Source organism: Anomalospiza imberbis, chromosome 25 (genome assembly GCF_031753505.1).
Source record: "Anomalospiza imberbis isolate Cuckoo-Finch-1a 21T00152 chromosome 25, ASM3175350v1, whole genome shotgun sequence".
Lineage (NCBI taxonomy): Eukaryota > Metazoa > Chordata > Aves > Passeriformes > Viduidae > Anomalospiza > Anomalospiza imberbis.
In genome coordinates, this window is record NC_089705.1 from 4,714,935 (window position 1) to 4,742,889 (window position 27,955).

The 27,955-nt window shown below is 50.1% G+C and overlaps 1 protein-coding gene across 4 annotated transcripts in view; it reads left to right on the forward strand.

Moving 5' to 3' along the window:
* CSMD2 (CUB and Sushi multiple domains 2) overlaps nt 1–27,955 on the forward strand; it is a 287,236-nt gene that overhangs the window by 214,595 nt on the left and 44,686 nt on the right. For all 4 annotated transcript variants that reach the window (XM_068172583.1, XM_068172582.1, XM_068172581.1 and 1 more), the window contains 16 exons: nt 277–433; nt 1,018–1,209; nt 2,580–2,706; nt 7,537–7,739; nt 9,462–9,653; nt 12,245–12,383; nt 12,867–13,054; nt 14,740–14,934; nt 15,712–15,828; nt 17,031–17,144; nt 17,261–17,356; nt 19,464–19,667; nt 20,949–21,073; nt 23,847–23,943; nt 24,915–25,019; nt 27,300–27,418. In XM_068172583.1, the coding sequence (XP_068028684.1) occupies nt 277–433; nt 1,018–1,209; nt 2,580–2,706; nt 7,537–7,739; nt 9,462–9,653; nt 12,245–12,383; nt 12,867–13,054; nt 14,740–14,934; nt 15,712–15,828; nt 17,031–17,144; nt 17,261–17,356; nt 19,464–19,667; nt 20,949–21,073; nt 23,847–23,943; nt 24,915–25,019; nt 27,300–27,418 (2,370 nt within the window). The remainder of the gene's footprint in view (nt 1–276; nt 434–1,017; nt 1,210–2,579; nt 2,707–7,536; nt 7,740–9,461; nt 9,654–12,244; nt 12,384–12,866; nt 13,055–14,739; nt 14,935–15,711; nt 15,829–17,030; nt 17,145–17,260; nt 17,357–19,463; nt 19,668–20,948; nt 21,074–23,846; nt 23,944–24,914; nt 25,020–27,299; nt 27,419–27,955) is intronic.

The following is a 27,955-nucleotide window of genomic DNA, read 5'->3' on the forward strand; positions in this document are numbered from 1 at the left end:
AATTCCTTATCATTTCTCTGTTCTAGAGCTCAGTGAAACTGCAGAGAAATCCTGGAATGGTTTGGGTGGGAAGGGACCTTAAGGATCATCCAGTGTCACCCCTGCCATGGGCAGGGACACCTTCCACTGTCCCAGGTTGCTCCAAGCCCTGTCCAACCTGGCCTTGGACACTTCCAGGGATCCAGGGGCAGCCACAGCCTCTCTGGGCAGTGATGGTTTGATCCCTGGAATAGCACAGGAATGGCTTTTCCAGGCTGGATTTCTTGTTCCCCCCAGGTCTACGATGGCACCAACAGCTCTGCCCGGCTGCTGGGCACCTTCAGCCGCTCGGAGCTGCTGGGCACCAGCATCAACAGCACCTCCAGCTCCATGTGGCTGGAGTTCATCACCGACACTGCCAACACCAGCAAAGGCTTCGAGCTGCAGTTCTCCAGTGAGTTTCAGTCCCACGTGTGCTGGCAATCCCACAGGTCAAGGTGTATTTTTGTCGTTTTGTGTTGCACGTGAGCAGAGAGTCCTTTCTGTGGTGATCTTGTACCCAAAGTGGAGTTGGAGCGTGGGAGAACACAGAATCCCAGGATTACTGAGGGTGGAAAAGCCCTCCAAGCCCATCCAGTCCAAGCTGTGCCCAATCCCCACCTTGTCACTGAGTGCCACATGCAGGCATTCCTTGGACACCTCCAGGGACGGGCGCTCCAAACCTCCCTGAGCACCCCCTTCAACCCTTTCCATGGAGAAATTCCTGCTGATGTCCAATCTGAGCCTCCCCTGGCACAGCTTGAGGCCATTTCCTCTCCTCCTGTCCCTGTTCCGTGGGATATGATCAAACCTTTCCTGTCGAGGCTGTGAAATTCAGATCAGAACTCCAACATTAATTAAAACCCCACCAATCTCCAATATGGCCCTTTTGGTCCCCACCACATGACTGTAAGAAGAAAACACCACCGTGGCTTTGTGTGAAACCCTCCTGACTCTGAAATTCCCAGTGCAAACAGCTGCCCTTCCTCCCTGCTGCAGGTTTTGAGCTCATCAAGTGCGAGGACCCCGGCGTCCCCCAGTTTGGGTACAAGGTGCACGACGAGGGACACTTTGCTGGCAGCTCGGTGTCCTTCAGCTGTGACCCTGGCTACACCCTGAGAGGCACCAGGGTGCTGGTGTGCCTGACTGGGGAGAGGAGAGCCTGGGACCAGCCCCTGCCGACCTGTGTGGGTGAGACACCTCCTCCTCCTCCTCCTCCAGGGATAGATTTCCTTGGATCCCACACCCTGAACACCCTTGGTCCCTGCTTTGCTGATCCATTGATGTTAACTCTGCCTGCTAATTGCATCTGCACTAATTAAGTTGTGTGTGGTAAAGGTCCTTGGGATGGAGACACCTCCTGCTCTGCCAGAACTTCCAGGAAATTATTTCCTTGTGGATTCCCCACCCTGACCACCCTTGTCCCTGCTTTGCTGATCCATTGACATCAACTCTGCTGTTAATTGCCCATCTGCACTAATTAATGTGGTGAGGATCCTGTGTGAGATGGAGAGCACTTGGAGCAGCTTTAACATGAAATAACTCTGCCCTGAACACCCATTTGACAAGGGTTTTTTGCTTCCTTGTGCTTTTCCAGCCCTTGTCCTTTCACTCTGGACGTGTTGAAATGAGTGGCACCTCCTGATAGTGACATCAACGTGTGTCCTGGCATGTGACAGCTCAGAGCCAGGTTTATTGAGAGCTGCCTGACACCTGATCCCATCCCCAGACATTTCAATTCCCTTTGCAGAGTTCCCTTTCACCTGCAGCTCTTCCTGCTTGGAAAATTCTGATTTGGGGTTTTGTGTGTTAAATGAATGGGGCTGATTGCTGATTCCTGTCCTGTTGTGCCCAGGACATGGGCAAGTTGTTGGACACTGAGTCCCCTGGGAGATCTCCACACCCAGGGATGTGCTCAGCCCCTGGCACTCTGTGTTCTCTCTCCCAGGAGGCAGGACCATTCATTGGCTGGGGTTTTAGCCTCATTTATTGATGCAAAAAGATAAATCTCTGTCATTTGTGCGTTTTCTTAACCTTCACCCTGTTTGCTCTACATGTGTTGGATATGAGGCCGTGTCTGAGCGCGTGGAAATTAAAAAGAAATGAAAGAAAACTGAAAGAGATGAAAATTACAGCTTTGGAATGGATATGTTATGGAAATTATTCCAAATCCTCACGTTCTCTGCAGTTCATTTACAGCGACATTTACAAGCTCTTTGGCTTCTTATCCTTCATTTTCTGATGAATCCAAGCAGAGGAGCAGAGCTCCTTCACCCCCCATGTGTGGAGCAGGGAAGCAGGATCCTGGCAGGCTCTGCCTTTGCTCCCTGGGGATTCAGAAAGGTGGAGGGAAGCTTTGCCAGGTGTTCAAAATGAGCACAGAAGTGCAGAATAATTCTGATAACTCAGCTGAATTCAACAATACTCTTCATCTTTGTAAGCTTTTAGAATCCCTGGTAAAAGCCAGGAATAACCTCTGTTGCAGGCTGAGATTGTTGCCAAGCAAGAGCCACAGAAAGCCATGAATCTTCTCCCTAACCCCATAAATATTTTTGTTCCAGCTGAGTGTGGAGGGACAATCAGAGGAGAGGCCTCAGGACGGATCCTCTCTCCAGGATACCCAACTCCCTACGACCACAACCTCAACTGCATCTGGACCATCGAGGCAGAGCCTGGATGCACCATTGGGTGAGCTGGGCTCCTGTGGTTTGGCTGCTTTCCCACGTGGAGCTGATATTTCCAGGTCAATAATTACATAAAGCAAGGGAGGAGAAGCTCCTGTCACTCAGGGTCAAGCAGGGAGAAGTCACTGCTTTGGCTGCAGAATCAGGGAGGGGTTTAGGCTGGGTGACTGTGTGGTCCCAGCCATCCTGCTTACCCCTGGCATGCCTGAATTTCCCTTCATTTCCAACCAATGGATCAGAAAAATACCTTTAAAAAATAAGGCTTTAGCAAAAAGGAGGGGTGAAATTAGGTGGCTGAGACCTTCAAAAGATTTTCTGTGATCCTGGTGGATGAGAATATGTTTTTGTTTGAGTTTCTTCCTTTTTTCTTCTTTAAGGGAAGTTTCTGGAGGCACAGTATGTAACCACAGAATCACAGAATGGTTTGTGTTGAGAGGGGCATTAAAGCCCACCTTGTTTCAACCTCTCTCTGAAAGGCAAGGACGCCTTCCACTAAACCAGGTTGCTCCAAGACCCATCCAGCCTGGCCTTGAACACTTCCAGGGGTGGGGCAGCCACAACTTGTCTGGGCAATATGAGGCAGTTTGATCAGTGTCTGTAATTGTCCTAAGGCTCTCAGGGGAGGGCATAAAGTCAGTGGGGTGGTTCCTCTTAAGCAGCTGAACTGCTTTCCTTTCAGACATTTCCCACCAGCCCAGGCTGCTCAGAGCCCCCCGTGGCATCACTGGTCCCCTGTTTTCAGCCCTGTGTGTCACAGCCCTGGGTGGTGACACCACACCATGTCCTGGTGCTGCCCGTGGTGTTCTGTGCTCAAACATCCCAGAGATTTGGTGTCCATGGACACCTTTCCACCCCTCTCCTTAATGGGATGCATCCAGAATCAAACCTCTTCTCCCACCAGATTAATGAGGAACTTCCCAAAAGTGCTGAATGGCCATGTGACACAATCCTGGAATGAAGGTGTTGTAGGAAATCACTGGGAGTGTCCCAGGATCCACACAGTTCCTGCTCCCTGATCCTTCACTTCTGCCCCACCACCCCCACAGTGATGTTTGCCCAGCCTTGTCAAGCCCTTCAGGGCTGCCCTGGGTGTTCCCACAGAATCCAGGCTGGCCAAAGCCCACAGAAAACCGGAATATTTGGGCAAGCCAAGCTTTGACTCAGTGGTGGGATTTGAGGGGGAGAAATGCACCTTAAAAGTTTAATAATAATAATAATAATAATAATAATAATAATAGTTACAATCCTCTCCCAGCATCTCCCATCAGAGTTCCCAGTGCTTGTCAGCCATTCCTGCCTCATCCCAAGCCTGTGGCTGTTCCATCCTGAATTCCTTCCCTCTCAATCCCGTCTTCTCCTCCCTGCTGCCTCAGCACCCATCACCTCTCCAGCACAGCCTGTCCTCAGGGTGAGCTCCATGCTGCTTTTAGCCCGTGGATTTCTGCTGGAGACAGGTTTGGTCTGGTGTTTTCATTTTTATTTAATGCAGAAATCCCCTCCATTAGCACTGCCCTTTGGAATGGCTCAATAATGGATGGGTTTGGGTGTGAGCAGAGGAGAAAAAGCACAGCCAAAGCAGCTGAATCCCTGCACAAGCAACTTCCACTTGAAATTTTCTCTATTTTTATTCTCCTGGAAAAGGTTTTTACAGGACAGAGTAGTGAGGTCCCTTCCCCCCCCTCCCCCATCCAAAGGCCGCTTCAGCAACTTTGCTCTTGTAATCCCTAAAAGCACCCACATGAGCAGAGATTTGGGATCAACCAAAGGCTTGGAAGAGGCCAGCAGTGAAAGGAGAAGGCTCCAGGAGGTATCAGAGCCACACACACCTAGTGACCCTGCCTTTCCCAGAGATCAGAGCTCCCTCTCCCTGCCCCTTCATTTCCCAGCTCCAGCAGCACAGATGATCTCAGGGGAGTGGAGAGAGCACATTCCCAGCAACTTCATTTTTATGGTAATCCATTGGAAAAATAATCCTCTTCACGCATGATACAATTGTACAAAGCTCTCATTTATAACTTACATGAAAATTAATCACCAGAGCTTTTGGAATGAAGCTGTATCTGCACAGCACGAGGGGAAGGGCAGGAGGGTGAGACGGGGAGAAAAACGAGTCTGCACTTTAGAGCCATGAAAGGGAAAGGGCTGCTCTTGCAGAGGGGATTAATTTGGGGTATGGGTGCCTTGGCTGGGCTGGGAGAGGAGGAAGGAGGAGAGTGTGCTGGAAAATGGATGGAAATTCCTTGCCCAGCTGGGAGCAGGAAACACAGAGACATGGCAGGGGTGGGTTGTGGTCCATCCCTGATCCCAGTGTTGTCAAAATCCACTGATGTCGTTAATTCATCCCACTTCCATGGGTATTGACAGGTTCCACTTTCCAGAGTTTCATCTAAAAACAGGAGTGAGAAAATACCCAGAGCTGGAAGTGATCCCAAAAGGATCATCCAGTGCAGCTTCTGGCCCTGCCCAGACACCCCAAAACCCCACCCTGTGCATTCCAAACGCTCCTGGAGCTCTGGCAGCCCTGGGAATGTGACCTCACAGCACTTTGGGATGTTCCACTTCCCAGGGACAGGATATTGAACAGCTTTCAAGCTGGAGAAGCCTCTCTGGGGCAGTGGGCAGCCCCCAAACTGCTGCTGGGGCGGGAAGCGGTGGCTTTGGTGGCACCTCTGTGCCATGGGGGTCCCAGCCTTGCACAGCAGAGCCAAGCTGGAATGGCCAGAGCTTGGATGGGAATGTCAGCATAAAAACACCTCAGGATGGTCACTGGGGTTGTGGGGAGCTTTGGGAAGAGCTCCTCAAGGGTTGTTCACACTCTCAGGGCAGAGCTGGGCTCTCTTCTCTGCTTCTTGCTAAGATGGCAGAACTTCCTCCCTCTCACACTTACATTTATAAAGATATAATCTCCCCAATTTTTAATTTGCCTTTTTAATTTTTTTCCTGCATTTCCATGCCTATAATTGGGAAGTTTGGATTGTCAGAGTGCAGGAATAGAACTCCTTTCCCCGCAGGAATAGAACTCCTTTCCCCTCCATTGCCTGCTGAAGCAGGGGCTGTGCCTGGTCTCACACATCAGGTTGAGGGCAAAGCTGAGATGTTCCTGTGGAATAGATGGATTTGCTCCAGAGAACTCCAGATCTGATATCCCAGCAGATCCCAGGCACTGGACAGCCTGTCCCATGGATCACCTGCATCAAGGTGTTCTCCCCTGGCACAGCCTGAAGTTGTTTTTTCTCAAATTAAAGGGGGGAGGGGGGTGCTTCAGGCAGCCCTGCTGGTGGCAGTTCCAGGGTGTCCCCCCACCCCTGGCAGCCTCACCCCAAGGTCTCCAGGGATTGAGTTTTTTTCCAGCCTTTCTGGCTCACTGGGCCCAGTTAAGGCTGGGAACAAACGTAATCACACCAAGGCAGCCGTGGAGAACAGCTCTGCACCATCCATCCTGATTTTCCTCTTTGCTCAAGGTCTCTGCTTGGGAGATTTATGATTCAGCTCTTTTGGTTTCTCTCTTCTTCTGTGGGCATAATTTTGTTGCTGAGGATTTTGCAGTGGGGCGCTTTTTTTTTCTCCCTCTTTTTTTTTATGGCTCTCCCCTGATTTATTTATGTTTGCCCCAGATAAATGGGAAAGCAGCCAAGTGAAAACTTCCCTGTTTGCCTCCATGGGCTGGCAGGGATTTCAGCACAGCACCTGATGGGTTTATTTTTTTACAGATTTTTTTCCTGTTTCTAGGTTTCTGTCCCCGTTTCACACTGGGGTTGAGTTGCCCATGGTTGGCCCGATTTTGTTGTGCCAGAGGGAAAATGGGGCAGTGACAAACAGGGACAGGGAGATTCCTCCTCTCCAGGTGGGATTTGAGTGCAGGAGTGGAAGGGATCAGCTCCTGCTCCATCCCCAGGGAATGGTCACATTCCCAAGGCTCTCAGAGCTCCAGGAGGGTTTGGACAACACCTTCAAGGACAGGGTGGGATTTGGGGATGTCTGCAGGGCGTGGAATTGGATTTAATGATCCCTGTGGGTCCATTCCCACTCAGGACAATCAGAACTGCATCCTCCTGCTGGTGGCTCCCCCAGGTGTCACCATAACCAGGGCTGGATCCTGTTCTTGGGTGGTTCTTCTGACCTGGGAAGATCCCAAACCTCTTGGAAAAGCCTGGATCCATCTGCTCCCCATCCTCCCACAGCAGAGCTGGGCCTGGGGAGGAGCAGGGTGAGATCCCACCAGGGATATTTTGGGACCATGTCTGTCCTGTCCTGGAGTGCCACCAGCCCTCACCTGGGCACGGAGGAACCTCCTGCCTCTCCCTTGGGTCCATCACTGGCCCAGACTCAACAGGAATTCCCTCACCATGAGGCCTCCTGCAGCTTTCCCTCAGGAATTCCCTGTGGAAGTGCCTTGGCTGAAGGCCTGGAGCCCTCTCTCCAGGACAGACTCAACTTTGAGATCCAGAGGAAGGGAATGAAATCTGCCTTCAGAGGATCAAAATAAACCCTCAGTGTCAGCTCACTGTCACCTTCATAACTGCTGTTTTCCCTCCCTTCCCTTCCTGGATTTTGGAGCTCTCCCTCCTGCTGCCTCATCTTCTCTCAATTCTCTGCTGAAGTTCATCTGTTTGCTGATCTAAACCCCATTCTGCAACATCCAGACCTTCCTAAAATACATCAAAATCCTGGAGGTGCTGCAGTCCAGCATCAGAATTGACTGCCTGAATGTGGCACAAACCACACTCCAGGTCTGAATTCCAGAGGAGACAACACATTCCATGTGGGCTTGGCTGCCTGAATGTGGCACAAACCACACTCCGGGTCTGAATTCCAGGTGTTTTTTGCCCCACAGGCTCCACTTCATGGTTTTCCACACCGAGGAGTTCCATGATGTGCTGCGGATCTGGGACGGGCCGGTGGAGAACGGGATCCTGCTGAAAGAGATGAGCGGCTCAGGGCTGCCTGGGGACATCCACAGCACCTTCAACTCCGTCATCCTGCAGTTCAACACCGACTTCTTCACCAGCAAACAGGGCTTTGCCATCCAATTCTCAGGTAGGATGTGCAGGGATTCCTCAAAAACCCAGCCAAACCCAGAGGAAAAACCCAGCCAAACCCAGAGGGAAAACCAACCACACCCAGAGGGAAAACCCAACCAAACCCAGAGAGAAATCCCAACCACACCCAGAGGGAAAACCCAACCACACCCAGAGGGAAAACCCAACCACACCCAGAGGGAAAACCCAACCACACCCAGAGGGAAAACCCAGCCAAACCCAGAGAGAAATCCCAACCACACCCAGAGGGAAACCCCAACCAAACCCAGAGGGAAAACCAACCACACCCAGAGGGAAAACCAACCACACCCAGAAGGAAAACCCAGCCACACCAAGAGGGAAAACCCAGCCACACCCAAAGGGAAAACCAACCACACCCAGAGGGAAAACCCAGCCAAACCCAGAGGGAAACCTCAACCAAACCCAGCGGGAAAAACCCAACCACACCCAGAAGGAAACCTCAACCAAACCTCAGCCCTGCAGACACATTCATTTCAATTATTTAGGGTGATATATTCCAATATTTACAGAGTGTTCCAGGTTTGTGCAGTTGTTTTGGAGTGATAATAAACAGGGAGTGGTTGGGTGAGTGATGATGTGACTTTCCCTGGACTAAGACACATTGAAACATCTTCCCAAATTTGGTTTTTTTTTTACCCGTAACTTTCTGTCCAGGCTGCCTTGCTTGGCTGGGGGAACAAGCCAGCATTTTGGGGAGAATTTCCACTGGGTTTCAGACCTTTGGGATGACTCAGACAGAGGCAGAGTTTTGTGTCACCCAGCACAGCAGTGCCATCCTGGGTTTTTTTGCCAGATTTGTGTCTCGTCCTGCCAGGAAGGACCAGCCTGGGCTGTTAACTTCCTTATCTCCAGCTGCACAGAAAGAGAGGGATTTCCTCTGGCTCTTTCAAGAGCAGCTTTCTCTAAACTGCCTGGGTGTAACAGACTCTCATCAACTTAGCAGGAAATAAGCTCCTGATCTGGAGCTGGGCTTTATTGACTGCTCCTGCTCAAAGCCTTTGTTCAGCAGGTGTGACTAAGCAGCCAGACCTGAGCTCAGACCTGTCCACTTTGGGATCTTGGGAGCTTTAATGAGGTGGATAAGCTCACAAAACTCCTATTACTCCGGGATTTTCCCTGCTGGTAAATCCTTGTGCTGTTGGCAGACCTTGAGCTCAGGCAGCAGCGAAGCTTCGCCTGTCCCCAGCTCAGGGGACATCTCAGGCCTCAAAGAGAGGCAGCAACAAGTCTGGAAGGGAAACAAACACATTTCTGAAAGGTCAGGCTTGATGCTTCACAGATCTTGAGGCTAAATTTCTCTGCCACTCAGGGGAAAGTGTGAAGTGCTGGTGGCTGAGTTGATTTTGCAGCATGTGCCTGGCACAGAACTCTCCAAAAACACTGTGGAAGATCAGTGGGTGTCTGGCCTGATGGAGTAAACAGCCATGTGCACAATTCTACATCAAAGCTGCTCCCTGGGTGCTGCTCTTGAACTTACTGGTCCACAGAGCCTTTCCCAGCTGGAGTGGCAGATGCTCAGAGCAAAGGGAAAGGCACTTTTTGTGTGTGGGGGAACTTCATGGGATGCTGAGGGAGGAGGGATGGGGAAACAAGGCATGGCCTGGATGTCTGGGTAAGGACAGAGCCTCAGGACAGCCGGTGCTGCAGGCCTGGTGTTAAATAAACATTGATGTTCAAGAGTGCTTTTAATTCCCTTCAGTTTCCACAGCCACCTCCTGCAACGACCCCGGAATCCCCCAGAACGGGAGCCGGAGCGGAGACAGCAAAGAGGCCGGGGACTCCATCACCTTCCAGTGCAACCCCGGCTACGCCCTGCAAGGGGAGGCCCAGATCACCTGTGTGCAGATCGAGAACAGGTTCTTCTGGCAGCCAGACCCACCCACCTGCACAGGTACGGGCACAGGACACGGATCTGTCACCTGGGCACAGGGACACAGGGCCCTGTCCTGGCACAGGGACACAGATCCATGTTCTAAACCCATGGACACAGCTCCATGATATGAATCCATGGACACAGAAGCTCCATCATCTGAATCCATGGACACAGATCCATGTCCTGAGTCCATGGACACAGATCCATGTTCTAAACCCATGGACACAGCTCCATGATTTGAATCTATGGACACAGAAGCTCCATCATCTGAATCCATGGACACAGATCCATGTTCTAAACCCATGGACACAGCTCCATGATTTGAATCCATGGACACAGATCAGTGTTCTAAACGCATGGACACAGATCCATGTCCTGAATCCATGGACACAGATCCCTGTCCTGGGCATGTGGACACAGATCCATGTCCTGAGTCCATGGACACAGATCCATGTTCTAAACCCATGAACACAGCTCCATGATTTGAATCCATGGACACAGATCAATGTTCTAAACCCATGGACACAGATCCATGTCCTGAATCCATGGACACAGATCCCTGTCCTGGGCATGTGGACACAGATCCATGTCCTGAGACCATGGACACAGATCCATGATCTGAATCCATGGACACAGCTCCATGTTCTAAACCCATGGACACAGCTCCATGTCCTGAACCCATGGACACAGCTCCATGTCCTGAATCCATGGACACGGATCCATGTCCTGAACCCTGCTGTAAAATTTCACCCCACACATCTTTAAAAAATTAAGAAATATTTAAAAAAATACCCTTCAGGTGTCCAGAGCTATGATTAAAAAAATGCTGATTTTCTAATACTTCAAATTGTCATTCATATTATACTTCAGTTGTTTATAGTTTATTTTTCAGCCAATTTTAATATGAATTGACACAGGATTTGGAGGAAGAATCAGTGAAATATCAGTAACTGGGGGAGAGGCAGCTTGGTTGGAGCTGAACTGGGAAAATTCAGTGTTAAATTTAGGGCTGATTTGGGGTATTTAGCATTTCAAATGTGCTTTCCCCTCTTTGTGGCACAACTGCCAAACAATCCGGGCTGGGAGAACCCCAGGAGGTTTGGGCCATTTGAAGTCTGCATCCCTCCCAGTTCCAGGCAGCACTGGCTGGGTCCAGCTCCTGCTTCAAATCCTCTGGAGACTCTGGGTGGGATTTTCAAAGGAATCCGAGGGTGTTGAACACTTCTCTCCCTCAGGCTTTTCAAAAATGAGTCCATGGATTTCAGTTTCTTTGGAGTGTTCCCCTGACGTTACAGTCTGGGAGGGGAAAGCACCCTTGGGGTTAAAATGAGGGTGAATGGGCACAGAAGAGATGCTGGTGGGTTCTTCCAAGGCATTTTTGGGGGACTTTCAGGCAAATTTTCCATGTCTGTGCTGTGATTTCCTGGTGTGTCCCAGAGGGATAAAAGTTCTCTGTGCCTGAGTCTAGACTTGGATGGACAAGTTGTTTTAAAGCTTTGGAGAAGAGTCTCTAATCTCTATTTGGATATTTCTAGACCAGCCCCACTGGGTTTTTCCTGCTATTTTTCTTTACCAAAGCCCACAGGACAATCCCAAGGGCTCATTCCTTGATGGAAAATCTTTCCAAGATTTATCCCATCACTTGTGTGCCATCCCAGCTCATTTCCCACTCTGTAGCTGCTGTCAGACCCCCCCACAAGCCGTGCTCTCCTTGCTCTCATCCCATCCCAAATGTGGGAGGGTTGGTGGTTATTCCAAGGTATTTTTGGGCGCCCATCAGCTAAATTTTCCATATCTGAGCTGTGGTTTCCTGGTGTGTCCCAGAAGGAAAACATTTCTCCACTATCGAACTTGGAGAAAGGTCTCTAATCCCTACTATGACATTTCTAGACCAGCCCCACTGGGTTTTACCTGATACTTTTCTTGATGTTTTTCTTTATCAAAGCCCACAGGACAATCCCACGTGCTCACTCCTTCATGGAAAATCCTTCCAAGATTTATCCCATCATCTTGTCCCATCCCAGCTCATTTCCCACTCTGTAGCTGCTGTCAGACCCCCTTCCTCTCTCCCCATCCCAAATACTCTCGGAGCCCTCACAAGGAGCCTGCGGAAAAAACTGACAGGGAAAACATCAGTCATGTTTTGCCACGGTGAGAAACACGAGCAGGCACTTTGAGCCTTAAAAAAGTAATAATTGATTTTTCAATCAGCTTGGCATTTAAGGTGCCGGGAAGTGGAGTAAACACGACGCGTTTTCACCTCGTTACGAGCGAACAGGCCTTGACAGGGAGCAGAAAAGTGGAAGGTCTCCCTCTCTCTCCTCCTGGCTCCTCATTTACAGGTTTTAGGAAGGTCCTGGTGGCATCCAGAGCTCTGTCTGTGGTGTTTGTCCCCTGTGGAATGACAGAGCCCTCGCCTGGCAGAGCCACCACGGCCTCGTGTCATGCGTGAGCCTCAGGGTCACTTCCCACTAAAATATCCCGGGATTCTGTGCTATCTAAACACCCCCCTGTCAATCACATCTCCATCTTTTCCCATTCCTGCTTCCCATTTGCTGCTTTGGAAGTCTCTGTGCTCCGAAGCCTCACCCTTGGTGGTTTTCCTGCAGCTCCCTGTGGCGGGATCCTGACGGGCCCGGCTGGGGTGATCCTGTCCCCGCAGTACCCGGAGCCATATCCCCCAGGGAAGGAGTGTGACTGGAAGCTGACAGTGTCCCCCGACTATGTCATTGCCCTGGTGTTCAACATGTGAGTACACAAGGGTTTGGTGCCATGGCGCTGGGGACACAGAGCGGGAGGGATCAGCTGGGCGTGGATGTCTGAACTCTGGGAAGGAGCCAACCCAAAGCTGATGGAACTGTCCCATGCCCCTGGATAATCTGTTCCCAGACTTTTTTTGGGGGGGAGATCCTCATATTCCAGCAGCAGCTCCTCTTTGATACACAGAGCATGATGGGGTACAGCCCGGGAACCCCTGCAGCAGCTCCGGCTCAGGCTCTGTCTCTTGACTCCATCCCCTCTCCTGGATTCCTCACACGTGGGATGGAGGCAGCAGTGTCCTCTGCCTTGCAGGATTTTGGAGCAGGAGCAGCTGGCAGGAACGTCCTACTTGGCAGAACTTTGCAGCAGGAGCAGCCAATCCCTGCCCTGGGGTTCCACATCCCAGGACCTCAATCTGGAGTTCTCCAGGGACGTGTCCCGACTCCAAGCTCTCCTCCTTTGCTTTTGCAGCTTCAGCCTGGAGCCTGGCTATGATTTCCTGCACATCTACGATGGGCCTGACTCCCTGAGCCCCCTGATTGGGAGTTTTTATGGCTCCCAGCTTCCGGAGAGGATCGAGAGCAGCAGCAACAGCCTTTTCCTGGCGTTCCGGAGCGACGCCTCCGTCAGCAATGCTGGCTTCGTCATCGAGTACACAGGTGAGGGCTGAGGGCACACCTGGCCCAGCAGCTACCTGGGGCTTTCCCTGGGCTTATTCCCACATTATTCCACCTTATTGGAACAATCTCTCGATGGGAGAGGCTCTAGATGCTGTGGAAAACACCTTCCAGGGGGAATTCTGGTGTTTTGCCACCCCCAAAGCAGAGGGTGGAGAAAGGGAGGGAGGGAGGGTGTCCCTCCTGCCCAAAGCAGTGGAAGGAGAGAGGGAGGTGAAGAGGAGTGGGGTGAAACAGGAAAAGAGGAAAAGTGGTGCTCAAAGTGTCCAAAATTTGTGCATCAAGACCCCACAGAGCCCAGGAGAACCCATGATTTCAGGATTTAAAGGCTGAGGATATAAATGTGTGATGGGCAGTGGGGGTTGACCAGTCTGTGGCTCCCAAACCAGAGAATTAGTGCTCTGGGGAAAAAAAAATTCCAATCCTTTTGTGCCCCATTCACTTGGATCACCTGGTGCAGCTGCTGTGGACAGGAAACCATGGGATCATCTGATTTTTCATGCAGAGAAGCAAAAGCAAGACCTGTGGGCTTTACAGTTTCCTGTTTCTCCTTCCACACCTTCCCCAAAATCTGAGAGCCCCTGATTTAATGCTTAAGCACACTTGAATTATTCCCAGAGCCACTGCTCTCAGAAAAGCCCTCGTCTTTAATGAGCAATTTCGAAATGACAAAAGAGCTGGATTAATCAAAGCCTCTAATTATACTGCAGGCAGGAAAAAAATAAGAGAAAGAGAAAAAAAAAAACAGCAAAAAAAAAAAGCTGTTAGAAGAAGAAGAAGAAGAAGAAGAAGAAGAAGAAGAAGAAGAAGAAGAAGGAAAGAAATATCTAGGTCCTGACAGCTCTGTAGTGTTCCTTGGAATTTTTATGTGGAAATGGGATTTTAAACTCTGCAGGGCAGAGAATTTTTCATGCTCTACCTGCCAGGAGGGTGGAGCAAGGTGGGGTTTGGCCTCTGCTCCCAGGGAACAGGGACAGGATGAGAGGGAACAGCCTCCAGTTGTGCCAGGGGAGGCTCAGGTTGGACATCAGCCGGAATTTCTGCATGGAAAGGTGTCAGGTCTTGGAAGGGGTGGAATCCTCACGCCTGGAGGTGTCCAGGGAATAAATGAAAGAATCCCAGACTGGTTTGGGTTGGAAAGGACCTTAAAACCCATGCAGCTCCATAGGAAGGGACACTTCCACTATCCCAGATTGCTCCCGGTTCCATCCAGCCGGGCCTTGGACACTTCCAGGGATGGGGAATCCACGATTTCTCTGTGCCAGGGCCTCCCCATCTCAAATATGATTTGTCCTTGTGGCACTTGGTGACAAGGTGGGCATGGGTCACAGCTTGGACTCGATGATCCTGAAGGGATTTTCCAGCCTCAGCAATCCTGGGATTGTGTGAAATCAAAGTTCTGCCTTACTGCTTGGATTCTGGGTGCCTGTGTGGGATCTGGAGCCTTCCTTGTCCCGGTGCTCCACAGGAGGGTCTGGAACAGCCAGAATCCAAACCAAATCCCAAATCCAGACCCTGCAAATGGTGCCAGTCCTTGTGAAAATCCCACAGATTCCCAGGTGGGGGAAAAAAAAAAAAACACCCTAAAAAAACTCCCATTTCGCTGCTCAAAACAGCAGAGGAGCTGTGTCAGAGGAATAAAAATCCTGGGAATTCCTTCCCTGCAGAGAACCCCCGTGAGTCCTGCTTTGACCCGGGGTCCATCAAGAACGGCACCAGGGTGGGCACGGACCTGAAGCTGGGCTCCACCATCACCTTCTACTGTGATGGGGGCTACGACATCGAGGGGGGCCCCACCCTCACCTGTGTCATGGGAGGGGATGGAAAACCCACCTGGAACAAGCCTCGCCCCACATGTACAGGTAAATCCCACGGGAAGGGGCAGGGGGAAGGATCTGCCCGGAGCCGGATCCCTCAACGCGTCACCCGTGGAAAACTGGGTGTTCATTTAGAGGGGTTTTCTCAGTTTTTCCATAATTTTTTAGGGGTTTTACCAGGAATTAGTTTTGATCGTTTTTCAGGGGTTTAACAGCTCTTCTTTTAACAGGAAGAGCTGGATTCTGGGAGGTTTTTTGAGCTTTTTTTGGAGACAGACGGGAAACTGGACATGGCTGATTCGGTGCCAGACAAATCCCAAGTGCCTGGCACAGGGCAGGAGTCAGGAATCCACCTAAACCCTGGCTAAACCTGATCCTTGCTAATCCAAACCCTCAATCTTGGGTGTTCCTGAGCAGGGGCAGAGCTCAGTGACAAAACAAGGGGTTTTTCCTTAGGTTTTCTCTGTGGTTATTTTGTTTTCTTTTCTGACTTCATGGTTTGCAGTCAGACTTGAGCTGAGAAGGGAATCAAGAGGCAGCTGGTGGGAGAAAGGAATGAAATCCCTAATTTGGGAAGGCTCTGGCAGGGAAACTGAGAAAAGGTGGCAAAAGGAGCTCATCCCCAGCTGTGAGGTGGGGAACATTATCAAATCCCACATTAATTAGTGGTTTGATAATTCCACGTGGAGCCAGCACAGACTGGGGGTGGGATAAACCTGATTTTTCCAGTGAGAACTTTCAGGGAGCAGCACCTGGAGCAGGGAATGGTGGCTGGGGACATTTCCAGGCTCCAGGGATGCTCCATGATCTTTTCCCTTGCAGCTCCCTGTGGAGGGCAGTACACAGGCTCAGATGGAGTGGTCCTGTCCCCAAATTATCCCCAAAACTACACCAGTGGCCAGGTGTGCCTGTACTCCATCGTCGTGCCCAAGGACTATGGTACCATGCTTGGAATTTTTATGGGATTCTCTTCTTGCTGGTCTTATTTGCTGGGTTTTCAATGATGATTTTTTATAAGTGCATCCAGAACTGGAGATAGGGCAGATGGGACAGTAGCAAGTTTGTGCTGGAGTCGGAAAAAATTCTGGATTTGTCCAGGGTTTGTCCAAAGCTCAACCCAATGGGAGCCAATTGCACCTAATTAATAATTACTGTTCCTCAGTGGAATTCTGCACCTCATGTTCCGTAGGCAGGGAAAGGGGATGAGTCACAGAAAATTCCCAGTGGGCTGGAAATCAGTGGGAAAATGTCGTGGCAATGAACCCGGGGGAGGCTGGTGCTGCCTCTGGAATTTGGGATAAATAAAGGGCTCCCATTTTTCCAGTCTGTCACTCAGGCCTTGTCCCTGCCTGGAATAAAGGCAGCTGAAACACAGGGCAAAGGTTGTGCTGGGAAAACAGATCCCAGTTTGGAATGCTGGGAATCCTGTAGGGTCCTGGGCAGGGCCGGGGGTTGGACTTGATGGTCCCTGCGGTCTGTTTCAGCTCAGGGGATTCTGTGATTCCATGAAAATGCCTTGGCTCCGTGGGCTGGCTGTGTAGGGCGGTGGTAGGGACAGCAGTGGGGTCAGCAGTGGGATGACAGTGGGAATGATGGAGTGGTGACCATGAGGACAGCAGTGGGGGGACAGTGTGGTGACAATGGGGACAGCAATGTGGGGACAGCAGTGTGGTGACTCTGGGGACAGCAGTGTGGTGACGCTGGGGACAGCAGTGTGGTGACGCTGGGGACAGCGGTGTGGTGACTCTGGGGACAGCAGTGTGGTGACGCTGGGGACAGCAGTGTGGTGACTCTGGGGACAGCAGTGGGACAGCAGTGTGGTGATTCTGGGGACAGCAGTGTGGTGACTCTGGGGACAGCAGTGTGGTGATTCTGGGGACAGCAGTGGGACAGCAGTGTGGTGACTCTGGGGACAGCAGTGTGATGACTCTGGGGACAGCAGTGGGACAGCAGTGTGGTGACTCTGGGGACAGCAGTGTGATGACTCTGGGGACAGCAGTGTGGTGACTCTGGGGACAGCAGTGGCACAGCAGTGTGGTGACTCTGGGGACAGCAGTGTGATGACTCTGTGGACAGAAGCGTGGTGACACTGGGGACATCAGTGGCCGGTGCCAGCCCTGTCCCTGTCCCTGTCCCCACAGTGCTCTTTGGGCAGTTTGCCTTTTTCCAGACGGCGCTCAATGACGTGGTGGAGGTGCACGATGGCCCCACGCAGCACTCACGGCTGCTCAGCTCCCTCTCAGGCTCTCACTCAGGTAGGGAGTTGGTCCCTGTCCCTGTCCATGCTTTGTCACAGCTGACACCCAGCACCTGCTCCCTGTGGCTCATTCCTTCACCTCTGTCTCTCCTGTTTTCCCTCCTCCCCATCCAGGGGAATCTCTGCCATTGGCCACCACCAACCAGATCCTCATCAAATTCAGCTCCAAGGGTCAATCCACAGCCAAAGGCTTTCATTTTGTCTACCAAGGTGAGTTCAGGTGTGTTCTGGAAGTGTCCTCGGGTCGCTCCCAGGGGTGTCCTGAGTGTCCTAAGCTGCTTTTGGTGTCTGGGGGTTCTGAGCAGGGAATATCACAGGAAATTAGGATTCCTTTGGAAGCAGAGCTCTGGCAGGGCTGTCTGGCTGCTGTGGGTACTTTGTATTCTGCCCTTTCATTCCCACTGAGCCTGAACCCTGCATATCCCAGGATTACCATCAGCCCCATCCCGGCGTCGTGCCCAGAGTCTCACGGGGAATTTGGAGATTTATCCCACAGCAATTCTTCCCAGTGGCATTTTTAGCACTTTGCTGGGTGTAAGCAGCTGAAATCCCGTCTGGCAGCTCGGAAATCCTCCCTCTGTGCGTGTCATAGGCTCGGGGCTGTCACACTCCTGCCCCTTGATCCTTTCAGTAACAGCTTTGTGCTGCACTGGGCGAGAACAACTCAGGGATTTTATGGGAGTAAATAGCAAATGATGCATGGAACAGTAGGAAAGCAGAAGGGATTTCTCACCCACCTGCTCCCTGGAGTTATCTGTGGGAACATCCAGGCTCTTGCTGCAAAGAGGGGACAGACACTGGCATGACCTGAGCCTTCTCCAGGGGTGAAACAAAGCATGGTTTGGATTTTGGAGTAGTTAGAGATCTGTTCTCTTGAATTCCTGCCTAATGAGTGTGAAACAGCCGTGGTTGTGATTGTAATCTTCAAAGAGCTCAGCAGATCAAAGGTTTTGATGAAACCAAGGAAGGTTTCCTCCTCCCTCCTGCAAGAGCTGCATGGGAAGCAAGGGGAAAAGGGTGATCCTGATTTGGATCTGCCTGGCCAGACTCTAATTAGCTAAACACTCATAAATTTAAAGCAACTCAGAGGAAAATATTAATCGAATTCATAATTGGAAATAGACCTGGTTTTTTGATGAGTTTTTCTCCTCACTTATCTGCCAGACTCATTCCTGTCTTTGACTGCAATTCCCAGTACTCAACAGGAATATCAACAATTTCAGCACCAGCACAACTTAAATCCCCCTTTTCTCTCTTTTCCAAAGAATATTCTTTCCCAATTGCTGTTCCTTCATGGCCGTGAGGCCCAGGGAGCTGAGGAACCCAAAGGGTTCCCCACAAAGGCTCCTGCATTGGGTGACAAAACAACTTTCTGCCAAATCCTTTTGTTCCTCTGAGTAAAAACAACCTTTTGATGTGGGGGAAGTTCTCTGGAGGAAGGCAGTGGGGGTGTTCTGGATGTCCCAGCTGCTTTTATTTCAGGTATAGAATCATTAAATCATTAAGGTTGGGAAAAAACCTCAAAGATGTTCAAGTCCAATGCTTGAATTAAGCCAGTCTTTGGGTTTTAGATAAAATCAGGCCATGGTTATGCTTGGATTCATCCTTTCTTTGTGATTTAGATACTTTGGGGTTTTAGGTACAATCAGTCAATGGCCAAGTTTGGATTCAGCCCCTCCTTGGGGTTTAGGTACAATGAGTCAATGGTCATGCTTGGATTAAGCCAATCTTTGGGATTTAGATAAAATCAAGCCATGGTTATGCTTGGATTCATCCTTTCTTTGTGATTTAGATACTTTGGGTTTTAGGTACAATTAGTCAATGGCCAAGTTTGAATTCAGACCCTCCTTGGGGTTTAAGCACTTTGGGATTTAGGTACAATCAGTCAATGGCCAAGTTTGGATTCAGCCCCAATACTTCAGATTTTTAGGAACCATCAGTCAACAGTCAGGTCTGCATCCATCATCTCCTTGGGGTTTAGATACTTTGGGGTTTAGGTACAAATGGTCAATGCCCAAGTTTGAATTCAGCCCCTCTTTGGGGTTTAAACACTTCAGGATTTAGGTACAATCAGTCAATGGTCGTATTTGGATTCAGCCCCAATATTTCAAAGTTTTAGGTACAATTAGTCAATGGCCATGTTTGAATTCAGCCCCAATACTTCATATTTTCAGGTACAACAGTCAAGTTTGCATCCAACACCTCCTTGGGGTTTAGGCACTCGGGGATTTTGGTGTAAAACTGACCAGTCTTTGCTCCAACAGCTCACACACCCAGCACTAACTGTGTTGTGTCTGCCTTCCCCTGCTGCTGGCAGCCGTGCCCCGCACCAGCGCCACGCAGTGCAGCTCGGTGCCGGAGCCGCGGCACGGGCGGCGCCTGGGCAGCGACTTCGCCGTGGGCGCCGTGGTGCGCTTCGAGTGCAGCCCCGGCTACGGCCTGCGAGGCTCCCCTGCCATCCAGTGCCTGGCCATGCCCGGGGCCCTGGCACAGTGGAACTCCTCCGTCCCCACCTGCGTGGGTAGGTGGCACCGCGGGAGGGAGGTGGGAACGGGGTGGGTGGCACTGGGAAGGTCATTGGGAGCGGTGTTGTGTCGCTGTTGGATGCGAAATGAGTACACAGGAGCTTGGTGAGTTTAAGAGAGAAAAAGAGCTAATTTTATTTCTGATGTGAATTATAGAATTCTATATGGAATACAGAATATAGAGTTCTATATAGAATATATAGAGTTCTATATAGAATATATAGAGTTCTATATAGAATATATAGAAATCTAAAAGTGACAGTGGATTGGAGGATGAAACTGTCACCTCTCCACCTACACTGGTCAAACCAACAGTGAATTCTATATAGAATATATAGAATTCTAAAAGTGACAGTGGATTGGAGGATGAAATTGTCACCTCTCCACCTACACTGGTCAAACCAACAGTTCATCAATTCTCTCTTCTCACAAAGAATGAAAAACAATTATTATTTACATGAACAGTGTGTGAGAACTCTAGTAGAAATATGTAAACATTATCAGAAGGTTAAAGAAGTTTTGTGAAAACTCTAAAACTTTCAAAAGAGCTATAAAAGAAAACACTTTTAAAAATCAGGGCAACAGTGTTGCTCTCTGGGTTGTCCTAAAAGGGTTCAGGGGTTGGATGTTGGTGGTGTTTATGGGTGTTTTCCAGCCCAGGGTGTTCTGTGGGAAAAAATCAACAGCAAAACAAAGCACTAATGAATATAAATGTAAATGTAAATGAATGAAATGTAAATGAATGAAATGTAAAAAAACTTCTTTAAAACCTCTTGTGGTTCTGTCCAGAGAAGTTGTGGCTGTCCCATCCCTGGAAGTGTCCAAGGCCAGGTTGGACAGGGATTGGAGCAACCTGGGATAGTGGAGGGTGTCTGGGTGAAGGGGTTTGGTGATCGGTTCCTTCCCACCCAAATCATTCCATGATTGTCTGATAAAATACAAAGCCCAGCCTGGCTCTGAATAAGAACAGTTTAACCCCGAATTCCAGAGAATTGGCATTTTTGATTCAATACTCTTGTGGCATCTGGGACAGCATCTCAAATAAATCAGATCTGGGTGAAAGCTGCTTTCACTTCCTCTGAAGGAGAGCAACTCCTGAAGATCATCCTTGTGTGTGCCCCACACCCAAGGAACATGCCAAAAGTTGCACGAAGAAAGTTACTGGAAAGAGGATTATTCCTACAAACCTCATCCTTAAACCACAACCAGCTCTTGATTCCTTGTCATTTTAACAACATTTTTAGCGAAGCCAATTCCTTCTGCTTTCCTCATTGCAGTGCCCTGCGGGGGGAACCTGACAGAGAGGAAAGGAACCATCCTGTCCCCAGGCTTCCCTGAGCCCTACCTGAACAGCCTCAACTGCGTGTGGAAGATCACAGTGCCCGAGGGAGCAGGGATTCAGGTACAGCCGGGACAGACAGGAGGACACTCAGGGTCTGCTGCTCTCAGAGAGGCCTCGTGTTGGGAAGTCGCTGCTCCTCGTAGGACAGGGATGGATTGATGTGGAAATCTCTGGAATCAGGCATTCATTTACAGCCAGGATTAGGCAGGGATTCATTGGTGATGTTTGTGACCAGGCAAGGGCTGGAGCCGTGCCAGGGGAGGGTCAGGCTGGATTTAGGGTATAGTTCTTCCCCCAGAGGGTGCTGGGCACTGCCCAGGCTCCCCAGGGAATGGGCACAGCCCCGAGGCTGCCAGAGCTCCAGCAGCATTGTCAGGGAGGCACAGGGTGGGATTTGGGAAAGAGCAGGTTCCTCAGTGTGACCCTTAGGACCCTTCCTCAGGATCACCCTCTTTTGTGACCCTCTGGCACAAAAGAGGAGGATTAAATATTGGGAAGAAGTTTTTTATTATGGTTGTCCAGCAAGGCTGTGGATGCTCCAAGCCTGGAAGTCTCCAAAGCCTGGCTGAGCAGAGCAAAGAGCAGTCTGGGATAGTGGGAGGTGTCCCTGCCCACAGCAGAGATTTTGGGACAAGATGGGCTTTAAAATCTATCCCAAGCCCTTAAAATTCTATGATCCCATGTCTTTGGGGCCCCCACCAGTGCTGAGGTCTCCTCTTCCACATGGCACCGGGATCTGCTGCCACCTGGTCATGACCCATCAGCTTCCCTGGGACTTCCATGGTGGGGGGAAAAGCCCTTGGAGAAAGGTTTTGGCCCCCAGGAGCTGAAACAGCTGCAGGGAGGGGTCTCAGGGCAGCCCCCTGGGAGGGAATGACCCCGGAGCTGGAGCTAGATCCATCCTGGCTCCACTTCTTTTGGGTTCTCCATTATTAGATCTTAATTCCAGCATCCCTTTACCCCCTTTTTGCACAACAATTAAAGGTTAAACAACTGTAAATCAGGGAAGGAGGTGAAATTGAAACTTTCTTGGTAGCAGCACTCAAGAGCAGGATTTTTATGTAATCAGGGTAGGAGCTGGCACTTCTGCCATGAATTATTCATTCCCGGAGCAAACCTTCCTGAGTGAATTAATTTATACACGTGGCAGTAAATAGATGCAGATCCCTTGTGAATCCACATGTCAGACTAGAATTAGGACCTTAAAAATGTTTATTCCGTTAAGCTGGAGGAGGGGGGAGAGAGGAGAATAAATAATTTAGGCGGTGTAAGAGCAAACAAAACGCTCATTCTCACTCCACTTCCAATAATGTAAATCACAATAGGGGTGTAATGAGGCAGGAAAAAAAGGGAAAAAAGGGTCAGTGGGAGCAGTGATGGCTCCGTGGGGGTCACTGCCATTCCTGCTGGGTGAACTCCACTCACTTTCTGCTAAAAAAAAAAAAATACTTGGGAGGAACTTTACAGTCGGCTTTATTACCCGGAGTAAATCAAGGAGGAAATGGGTTTAAATGGCTGAACTGGGGGGATTGTTTGTTTGTTTATTTTTTTAATTTACTTATTATTTTTATTTTCAAATGGAGGGTTTTGATTTATCTTCGGCAAGGCAGAGGTAAGTGGAGAATTGGGGTGGAGGAAGAAATCAGGGAATAAGATCTGGGGAGAAAGGGAGAGGGTTCGGACATGAGTAGTCAAAGTTTGAGGGCAGTGAAGTCTCCTCACTGCTCATTTTTCCTAATTTTCCAGCACTCTCCTTGTGTGGAGCCAACCTGTACAACTCATTTATGCTCCTGATTTATCTTTAAGATTCCTTTTGGATTTGGGGTTTTTTTGGGGTTTGTTTTTTGTTTTTGGGGGGTTGGTTTGTTTGTTTTTTGGGGTTTTTTTTGGGTTTTTTTGGTTTTTTTTGTTTTTTTTTTTCTTGCTTTTTTTGGCCTTAAAATTTAATTTGAGATACCCAATGTTGGAAAACCTAATCCAGACTTTACAGATTAAATCTGGATTTTCCCCAAAACTGGTGGCTTTTGCTCAGATTTTCTGCCTCACGCTCACCCCATTCACCAAACTTGGGTTTTTAATGGGACACTGAAGGCTTTGAACCACCAGCATTTAGGATTTAGGCAAAATCCCTGTTAATGGTGTTCCTGGCAAACAAAACTCTGCAATTCCAGGGAGATCCTCACTCAAGCAGAGCTGCTTTTCGGTATAAATGCAGATTTCTCAGCTCTGCTTTTCTGTATAAATGCAGATTTCTCAGCTCTCAGGATGTTTCTCATCCAAGGATTTGTGTTGATGTTCCAACTAATGGAGTCAAGCGACTTCCTAAGGCCTCCAAACCTTGTGGGGCATGGCAGGGAAAGGTGAAATCTGAAAATGCAGCTCGACTGATTCCACTAAAAGCTGAGGAACAAGGCAGGAACTTGATTGGATTTTTAAAATCCTGTTGTTTAATGTGAGGTGGTTTTTGGGTTTATTTTATCTCCGGGTTGCTGCTGGTTGCTCTCATTTGAAAGGGCTCAGAGTCTTCAGGGATTTCTCCAGAATGGGGAAGAAAGGCTGGGATTCTCAGCAGCTGTAAATGAGCTGGGCAGTTCCAGGAGCTCTGGAGCAGCAGCAGAAAACAGCATTTATGTTTGGAAGTCTGGGGGAAAAAATAGCTGGAAAATCTCAGTGGGAATGGTCAAAGGCAGAAGCCTCCAAGTTTTGCCCGTGCTGAACCCCCAGAGCTTGTAAACTCAGTCAGTGACCCTTTAATTGCCATTTATTTTATTTATTCCCATTGTTTCAGGAGCTGTGCTGTTAATTTTTTTCTTTGTTTTGCTTCTCTCTGCAGATCCAGGTGATCAGTTTTGTCACGGAGCAGAACTGGGATTCCCTGGAAGTGTTTGATGGAGGAGACAACACAGCCACCATGCTGGGGAGCTTCTCTGGTACGTGGCACTCGAGCCCATCAGTTCCTTCCTCATTTTATTCACCTCACAAAATTAAACTTAACTGCATCAAAAGCTAGGAATAGATTTAAAGGGAATCATGTGCTCTGTTGGATTGAGAATTTCAACTCCATCTGCCTGTGGGAAGGGTTGAGAGGGAGCCTTAAACATAAAACTAGTGGGGGTTTATTCCTGGAAATGGGAATTCTCTCAGCTCTGCTGGGATGTGAGGCCACCACACCTGGCAGGGTGCCCTGACCTGCCTGATGTGCCCCAGAATGGGGGAAGGGCTACAAAAAAAGGGCTATTTTTCCTTGGACCTGAGGAATTGTGGCTTTTAGCAGAGCAGGGAGGAGCCAGGGTCCGGGAGCTTTGAGAGGCTTTCCAATGCAGCACCACTGGCAGAACAATGACCCAAAAACTTCGTTTATTTTTCAAATGTGCCCGAAGTGCCCTGAGCTTGGCAGGAGAAGGGGCTGGGATGGAACTGCCTTGTCCTGCTGCTGCAGCAGCTTCCAGGGAATGAAGGCATCCCGAATTCCTTGTCCTGCTGCTGCAGCAGCTTCCAGGGAATGAAGGCATCCCGAATTCCTTGTCCTGCTGCTGCAGCAGCTTCCAGGGAATGAAGGCATCCCGAATTCCTTGTCCTGCTGCTGCAGCAGCTTCCAGGGAATGAAGGAATTCCGAATTTTCCCGTACCTGTGCTCCACCCACGCCGTTTCCCATCCCTTGGTGCTTTTTGTCTTGCCGGTGGCCAAGCTCCACAGGCTGAAATCCAGGAGCAGCCACTGGAAAGGCCCTGGGTATTTCTCAATTGGCCTCATTAGAAAGAACCTGATCAAAACCAAGAGGAGCTCGTTAAGTTGAAGGGACTTTGTGTTGTCAGCCTCTCCTGCCGCAAATCTCCGAGGACGCGGCGGAGGAGGAGAGAGATCCTCTCCACTGCCTTTGTGCACCTCTTGTTTTGCCAGGAACCACAGTGCCTGCGCTGCTCAACAGCACTTCAAACCAGCTCTATCTGCATTTCTATTCCGACATCAGCGTCTCCGCTGCCGGCTTTCACCTGGAATACAAAAGTAAGAGCAGTTCCAGCCTTGATCCCGCAGCTCCTGGGAGAGGGGGAGGTGCCTGCGGGGCTGAAAAAGTGGGAGAAGGAGCTGCTGTGGCTCCCTGCTCCCAGGGAGGGAGTGATAAATGGAGAAAAGATGGAGCAGAGGGGTGGGATGACCCTTATTGTGCTCTTGGTGGCACCTTTTTGTGTCTGTGTGGTGGCACAAAGGGATAAAAATCCATGGGTGCAGGGCTGGGATCTGGGCTTGGGAAGTGCTGCTTGCCACGGGCTGGCTGAGACTTCAGCTCTTGGCATTCCCTGCTGGAAACAGCAGGCAGGCCTGGACACGTCCTCAAACCAAAAATCCTGGCTGGAAGGGTCCTCAGAGCTCATTCCGTGGGAGCTGCTGAGGAATGCAGGGTCAGAACAGAGATAAAACTCGATTTGCACATTTTGATGGAGCCTGAGCTTGGAAAAACTGTAGGGATGGGGCTGCACAAACACCCTGGGCAGCCTCTGCTCACAGGCTGCCCTCCTAGGGGCACTGCAGGGCTGCTTCCTGCTGGGCACTGGGGCTGATGGCTGGTTCTGAGCACGGCTCTGGTCTCGGGAGCCAAGCCACCTTCTGCTGCTTTGGGTTCTTTCCAAAGCTGCAAATGGATTTTTGGATGGTGCAGTTCATTCTGTAAAGTGGCCACAGGAATGCTGCCCGAGGAGCTGTGGCTGCCACTTTCCTGAAGTGTCCAAGGCCAGCTTGGAGTAGCCTGGGATGGTGGGGGGTGTCCCTGCCCAGGCAGGGGGGAATTGGGTGATTGAGGACCCTTCCCACCCAAACCAGTGTGAGATTCTCTGCACTGGCACAGCTGGGACTGTGCTTTAGAGCCAGCCAGCACTAAACCTTCCAGGATTTGCTGCCTTTACTCACTGAAATCTTGTCCATTATTGAATCCAGCAGGATTACAGGCACCACGGGATTGGGAGAGAAAAAATGTGCCCAGCCTGTGCTCTGGGAGCTGCAGGAATCCTCTTGCTGTGACTTTGTTTCTTCTCCACCTCTATTTCAATCAATAAATCCTTTGAGCACCCTCCTGCACAAATCATGGCCAGGTTTTTCATGAGCCCGGGGATTATCAGCCCTGTCTGTTCACTTGGCTGAGGAAATTAATAGGTGTTGATTTTCAGGGCAGCTGGAAATAATGTGATTTCTGCTCTGTTTGTACAATTGGAATCTCCCAGCCCTGAGCCCTGGATTTTCTTCTGTGTTCCTTCTGGGAGGAAGTTGGGAGAGATGAGCTAAAACAGGGGAGGAAAACTCAGGTTTCTCCCTCACTGTGTTACTCAGGCTGAGCTCTTACCTCTGCATGCTCCAAAGCCGGGAATAATCTGGGACTGAGTGAAAGCCACTGATGTGAAGGAGAAGTTATTTAAAGCCATTTTCCCTCCTGCCTCTCTGAAGGTCAAGCAGCACATCCAGGAGCGGGGAGGGAAGCGTGACTGGGCTTCAGCAGGAGACTCAGCCCCTCCTCACTCCTTTTCTCTTTGATTTTCCCCCTGCCTGGGGCTCAGTGGGGCTGGAGCAGAGCGGGAGCCCTTGCAGGGATGCAGGAGGTTATCGTGGAGTGGCAGCTGCCAGCACAGGGAGGGAGGGAGGTGCTGGGAGCGGGTGTGAGGAGCCTGCAGGATTCCTTTTATCTCCCTGGGCTGGGAGGGAAAGGAAAGGAAAGGAAAGGAAAGGAAAGGAAAGGAAAGGAAAGGAAAGGAAAGGAAAGGAAAGGAAAGGAAAGGAAAGGAAAGGAAAGGAAAGGAAAGGAAAGGAAAGGAAAGGAAAGGAAAGGAAAGGAAAGGAAAGGAAAGGAAAGGAAAGGAAAGGAAAGGAAAGGAAAGGAAAGGAAAAAGGAAAAAGGAAAGGAAAAAGGAAAAAGGAAAAAGGAAAGGAAAAAGGAAAGGAAAGGAAAGAGGAAAGGAAAGAGGAAAGGAAAGGAAAAGGGGAAAAGGGAAGGGAAAGGGAAAAGGAGAAAGGAAGGAAGGAAAGGAGAAAGGAAGGAAAGGAAGAGCCCATCACACCACACGAGATGTCACAGGTTGTTAATTGGGTTTGCAGCAGGATATTCCCAGCTGTAAAAGTGGGGATGGAAATGGGCTGTCCGTGGAGAATCCAAAGGAAACAGAATTTCCCCACCCAGAGCCTGCGGTGGTGGTTGGTAAACGGGAGCAGGGTAAAACAAGAAGTGTGTTCCCATCCCTCCGGCCCTCAGCACGGCCCCATCCCCACTCCCTGAGCTCCCATCTCCCTTCTCCCCCACAGCCGTGGGCCTCTCCAGCTGCCCGGAGCCGGCGGTTCCTGGGAATGGGCTGAAGATCGGCGAGCGCTACCTGGTGAACGACGTGGTGTCCTTCCAGTGCGAGCCCGGCTACGCCCTGCAGGTACCAACCATGCCTTCAGCTTTTGCTCTGATATTTTCCAGCCGCTGCACTGCCTGGGTCTGTGACTCTGAGCTCCACACGGAGTGTCAGCAGCTCTCCTCACAGCTCAGGCACACAGAGCAATCCTTCTCCAGCCCCAGAACCAAGGACACTGCTGCAGCTTCAGCCCAAAAAGTGCAACCAGCAGGGAATGGAGGAGAGCAACCTGGGAGGGTGGGACTGCACAACCTGGAGCTGGAATTGGGCAATTAACCCAATATGGAATGGACCAAAACTTATAAAAGTCATTTATAAACTCGTGACTCAGGATCCATCTTGGGTGTAGCCAAGGCCACGCTCTTGCGCTGCCCAAGTAAAGGCCTTTTAATAAATCCCTATTTTATTCCTTTAGCTCTGTCCAGCCTCTGCTCCAGGGAGCCTCTTTAGGCATCACCAGAAGGATTTCTGCTTTTCTGTGTTCTCTACATTCTTTACACATCTATTTGTACTTCTGTTGTTGTATTTGTGGCCAGTCCCAGTACTTTTCCCTGCCTTTTC